The following is a 5639-nucleotide window of genomic DNA, read 5'->3' as shown; positions in this document are numbered from 1 at the left end:
AAAAAATCAAAATAGAAAAAAAAGCAAAAAAAAAAAAAACAGATCAAACCTTGCTTTAAGCTGTTTATTTTTATTTATTTATTTTGGTGCTGGCCCTGATCTCTGAAGCATAGATTTTGAAAGGGGGTGAAATAAAGATTGTGTGAGGCTGTGTTCAAACCGTGCAGGATTTCAGGGCATTGTCTCTATACGTTGGCCGCTGAGACCATACCCAATAGCCTCAAAGCAATCTGACTGCTGCTGCTGTCCAACCAAAGATACCAATGTTTAAAAACGGGTTTGTGTTTTGTTTTGTTTTTCTTAATATTATTTATAAGTGGACCTACATTTTTACAATAGTGCTCTATAACTTGACTTTTTCCCTACAATAAAATTTTGGTAATTGTAAATCACTTCAAGTAATAGTATCCAAAAATAAAAATTGTCATCCTTTATAGATCTTTGTGTTGTTCCAGATACGTAGAACTCTCTTTTTTTGATGCAACACAAAAAGAGAAATGTCAAAGAATTATACTAGTCACTCTTCTCCATGCAATTACGATGGATGGGGATTGAGGCTTTCAAGTAAAAAAAAAAAAAAAGCATCCAAAAGCTTAATAAAAGTAGGTCATAATACTTGTATCCTATATTACACATCTTTTGATGTCATACAATAGCTGTATGAGAAACAAAGTGTAATTTAAGTCTTTATTTACTGATGATCTTCCCCTCTAATGATTTGTTAACCGCTGTGACTGAATTATTGAGTCAGTGAAAAGGATCAGTCCAATTTTTGACCAAACTATTCAGATCAGTTTTGTGAAGTGATGATTCATTAAAAGGATCTGACTCAAAAGAACGATCCAGACATCGCAACTTCTCTCAGAAACAGAATTTTAATTTTTAACTATCCCTTCTAAGTTATTCAGATTCAAGTTAGATCCACAAGTTTTGAGTACTGCATTGTGCAGATATCAATATTTCAATCTATATTAATCTCCAGAACGCATGCCCACTGATGTGCATGCAGTTTTTTTCTTTGTTTTGCTCATTGTTTATTTGACATCATTAACCCGTTTATTGCTGGTTGGTGAGACACTCTTCACCCTTTGAAAGACATTAGTTGACTCTTCACAGTTCTTCTGCACAGTTGTAAAACGTCTCTCTCTGTAACTGCAGTGAATGACTCCAACGTTCAGTTTTTGGACCAAGACGATGATGACGACCCAGATACGGAGCTGTATCTGACCCAGCCATTTGCCTGCGGTACCGCGTTCGCCATCAGCGTGTTGGACTCCCTGATGAGTGCGGTGAGTTAGTGGCTAAAAAGCTGCCACGTTGACACCTATTTACTGATTTTAATTCCTTTTAACAGATTAGCATGCATAAATCCATTAAAGAAATTATCCCCGCAGAATAAGTCGATTCAGGTCCTTTCATTGTGTGAAGGATCCTTCATATTATCTACTAGACTTCAGATGATCTTTTCGTTCGTATTCAAAAGCAGCCAGTGATTTGGTGAACAAAGCAACCTGTCAAAAGGTGCACAGTCATTTCTCTCCCATCATGGCATGTCATATAGAATTACATGAAGGCATGTCTCACTGCTAATCCTCTGAAATAATGTATAGGAAAGAGACATCCTCCGGCTGTGCAGTGCTTTAGATGTAGGGCTCAGGCGTTACCAGTAGGCAGAGGTTGGTAAATGAAATGCCACATTGATCAGACAGCACTGTCAGCAGCGGTGACATCAAAAGGAAAGTTGTTGCCAAGACTCCTCATATAATGTGTCATGAAATGAACTTTCAAGAGTCTTATTAGATCTTTTAACAAGGTAAGTGCTCAAGTTTTCTTTAATGGCATGCCTTGACACGCAAAGGTGGGCTGCTGTGGGGTCCAAGAGCTCTAATCTCCTAACAATGTCATCTTGGGTAGATTAGGAAAGATACCTTTTTTCCCTTTTTCCCCATTCTCTCTTCTTCTTTTCTTCCCCCTCACCACCTACGACCGCTGCTATCCCCTTATCCATATGATGGCTTAATTCCAGTACCTTTCACTTTGAGTGAAGCTAGAACAAAGCAGCCTTCAAGTGCATTTCACTGTGGACAAAGGTGAAGCCTGCTAATAGACAGCTCTCATCCATCATTCGGCTGAATGCTGCTGTCGGGCCCGGAGAGGTGTCACTCTAGTGCAAGCTTGCGCGACACAGCCCTCTGGTGCTCACACAAATGACCTTGTGGTCTTAGTGGAATCTTTTATTTTTATACGGTATCATTTGACAACTTTATCATCAGTGACACCGAAGAACATTTGATGGACAAGATACAACGTGGTCTACAAGTCAGAAACCACTTTAAAAGTAAAGGATACAGAATCTGATTTAAACTTGGAATTAAAATAAAGTTGTAGGATTTAAAATACACTACTGTTAGAAAGTTTGGGTTCGGAAAGATTTTTTTAAAGAAATTAATACTTTTATTCAGCGTAGACACATTAAATTGATCCAAAAAATAAGCAGCACAAATGTTTTCAACATTGATAATAATAAATGTTTCTTGAGCAGCAAATCAGCATATAAGAATGATTTCTGAAAGATCACATGACACTGAATGTAAGGAAAGTAATGATGCTGAAAATTCCACTTTGTCATCACAGGAATAAATTACATTTCAAAATATATTAAAATAGAAAACTATTATACATAAAAAAAATCTTACTGACCTCAGACATTAAATGGTAGTGTATAAAAGTTATGAGGTGAAGTGAATAAGAAAAATCAAAGAGTCTTGAAAAAAATCTGTTTTCAACAATAATAAGATAATAAGAAACGTTGCTTGAGCACAACACTGCCTTAAATCTTTCATGGTATTTCTATATCCAGTGCTGGGTAGATTACTTGCAAATTATGGTCCGTTACTGATTACAAATTACATGAAGTAAATTATAGTTAGTACAATAATCTGGATTACACATATATGTAGGTCACTATTTAAAATGTGACATTGACCATGTTAACAAATGCAGGATTACACAGCTCATCATGTTTTACTTACACATATAAACATATTATTATTAAAGCAAACATATTCAACTATTCACCTAAACTGTTAAAAAATGCAAAAAAGAAGAACTTTCACTAGTGGTCTCAGACTTTTAGACCCCACTGTACAAGACAAATGTCCCCAACTTGTTGTGTTATGAGATCTATTCTTCATTGTATGTAATCTGCAATTAGCTACAATAATGATAATTAAAATGTCCTCGTGTGCAAAACGCTCCCCTGTTAAGCGTGGCTGGTGTTACCAAAATGAATGTGCGTGGGGAGGAGACGACGACGACAACAACAACAACAACAACAGCTGGCGTAATTGCATTCCTGTGTCTCTTCCCTTCCCAGGGAGTGAAATGAGAAGAGACAGATCAGGGTCTAGATAACAGTGCTCGGGACAGCTCCAAAATCCTGACTGTCTTGAGTTGTGACTCTAATGGTGCTCACATCCGGATCCTCTCCTTTATCTTGGCAGACATATTTCAATGATAATATCCTCACCCTGATCCGGACGCTGGTCACAGGAGGCGCCACTCCGGAGCTGGAGGCCCTGCTGGCTGAGGAGAACGCGCTGAGAGGTGGCTACAGCACGACGCAGACGCTGGCTAACAGGGACAGGTGTCGGGTCGCCCAGCTGGCCCTCTACGATGGGCCCTTCGCAGACTTGGGGGTAAGTGGGCGGTTAAGAGGAGCTGACACGTTTTGGCATTTTCCCCAACAGGGCTCATTCCCTGTCCGAGGTCTCCCCTGCCCACTAATGCAAAGTGAACTAGCTGAACATGCAAAGTCTGTGGGTAAAAAATAATGCTGCCTTAAATCTTTCATGGTATTTCTACTGTATATCCAGTGCTGGGTAGATTACTTAAAAATTATGGTCCGTTACTGATTACAAATTACATGAAGTAAATTGTGGTTTATAACATAATCTGGATTACACATATTAGGTAATGTAGTCCGACTACTTTTTGATTACTTTTAGATTATTTTAGATTTGCTTTTAGACCTAACACATTTATCACATAGACCTGAATGTAATTATAGTGTACGATACTGATTTAAAAAATATATATAATTTCCCAAACTGTGGTTTGTGAAAAAAAAAAAAAACAGTAGGGTGTTCATAAAAAAAACTAAAAATTAATGAAATCGTAAAATGTCAAAAGCTTGGAAATCCCTACATTACATAAACAAACAACATGAACATAAACATGAAAACATGACATTACATGGCCAAAGTCTTCTGGGTTTTAAATAATTTTGTCCAGACTTTCAATATTAATGATTAGTGAACGTCACTGCATATGATGAATTCAAAGTATTTCACAGCTATGTGTCAGCAGAGTTTAGTAACTTGCATAAATATTGGTCTGTATATAAGAGGTATGTTCATTTAGAAAGGAACATTTAAAAGAAAAAAATAAACTGGGGTGAAAAAATAAATTATGAATAATTTACTGTCATTTTGTGAATACAATGTAATCCATAAAAAAGTACCTGTAATCTGATTATGAACAATTTAAAGTGTAATATATTCCAATTAAAAGTACTTAATTTTTGGGTTCTGATTACGTAATCCAGATGACATGTACTCATTTACTACCCAGCACTGCCTGTATCGAAGTAAAAATGCCACATATTTCATTATAGTAGTGTAGACATGAATGAGGCAAACAACACCTGCTCTTACACTCAAATTGGCTCTGTAATGCCTGAAATAAGCATATGATGATTTGAATGTTATGAATGAACGATTAAAGCACTATTGTGTGTTCTTTTTCAGGATGGTGGTTGCTACGGAGACTTATTTTGCAAAGCATTAAAAACATACAACATGCTGTGCTTTGGAATCTATAGATTGCGAGATGCACATTTAAGTATACCAGGCCAGTGCACAAAAAGGTGAGCTGTCCATTTGACCTATTAACCTCTTTATCAGGAGGGTTTTAGCCCTTTATTTCACTTGGCCTATAATCCAGCTTCACTACTGGGAAATAACAATTAAGCCCACATTATTGTAAACCCAGTTCCAACACCTAGCAAGGTGTGAGGTCCCTACCTAGGCAACATACTGTAGGAGCGCAGCTGATAAAATGTTTCACAAATTTATGCTTGCTTGTAAGATAAATTCATATTCAAAAGGACAATTTAAAAAGGAAGTCAGTATGTTTTTTTTCAAAGAAATTAATAAGTTTATTGAAATTTAACAAAAATAATAGTAAAGACATTTATCATGTTACAAGAGATTTTGATTTCAAATAAATGCTGTTTTCATCAACTTTCTTCATCAAAGAATCCTGAAAAAAGGCGCATCAAAGCAATTTTCGAGCATCAAATCAGCATATTAGAAGGATCATGTGACACTGAAGACTGGAGTAATGATGCTGAAAATTCAACTTTTCATCACAGGAATAAATAGTTTTAGAATATTAAAATAGTTTTTTTTTTTATCCTAATTATATTTCACAATATTACTGTTTTACTGTGATTTTGATCAAATAAATGTAGCCTTTATGAAGAAATTTCTTTCAAAAGCATTAAAAAAAGTGTACTGTAGTGTGCCTCATTTTCAGAGTTGCCAAGTCCGCGTATTATACGCGACTTTGGGCTTCTT

The 5639-nt window shown here is 36.3% G+C and overlaps 1 protein-coding gene across 2 annotated transcripts in view; it reads left to right on the top strand.

Moving 5' to 3' along the window:
* The window catches only part of LOC107678532 (calcium-activated potassium channel subunit alpha-1-like), a 196880-nt gene that overhangs the window by 174604 nt on the left and 16637 nt on the right, over nt 1-5639 (top strand). For both annotated transcript variants that reach the window (XM_016473814.1, XM_016473815.1), the window contains 3 exons: nt 1159-1289; nt 3504-3698; nt 4809-4927. In XM_016473814.1, the coding sequence (XP_016329300.1) occupies nt 1159-1289; nt 3504-3698; nt 4809-4927 (445 nt within the window). The remainder of the gene's footprint in view (nt 1-1158; nt 1290-3503; nt 3699-4808; nt 4928-5639) is intronic.

Source organism: Sinocyclocheilus anshuiensis, unplaced genomic scaffold (genome assembly GCF_001515605.1).
Source record: "Sinocyclocheilus anshuiensis isolate Anshui unplaced genomic scaffold, SAMN03320099.WGS_v1.1 scaffold536, whole genome shotgun sequence".
NCBI classification, from domain to species: domain Eukaryota; kingdom Metazoa; phylum Chordata; class Actinopteri; order Cypriniformes; family Cyprinidae; genus Sinocyclocheilus; species Sinocyclocheilus anshuiensis.
The sequence above is the reverse complement of the archived record's forward strand: the minus strand, read 5'-3'. Positions and strand labels throughout refer to the sequence as shown.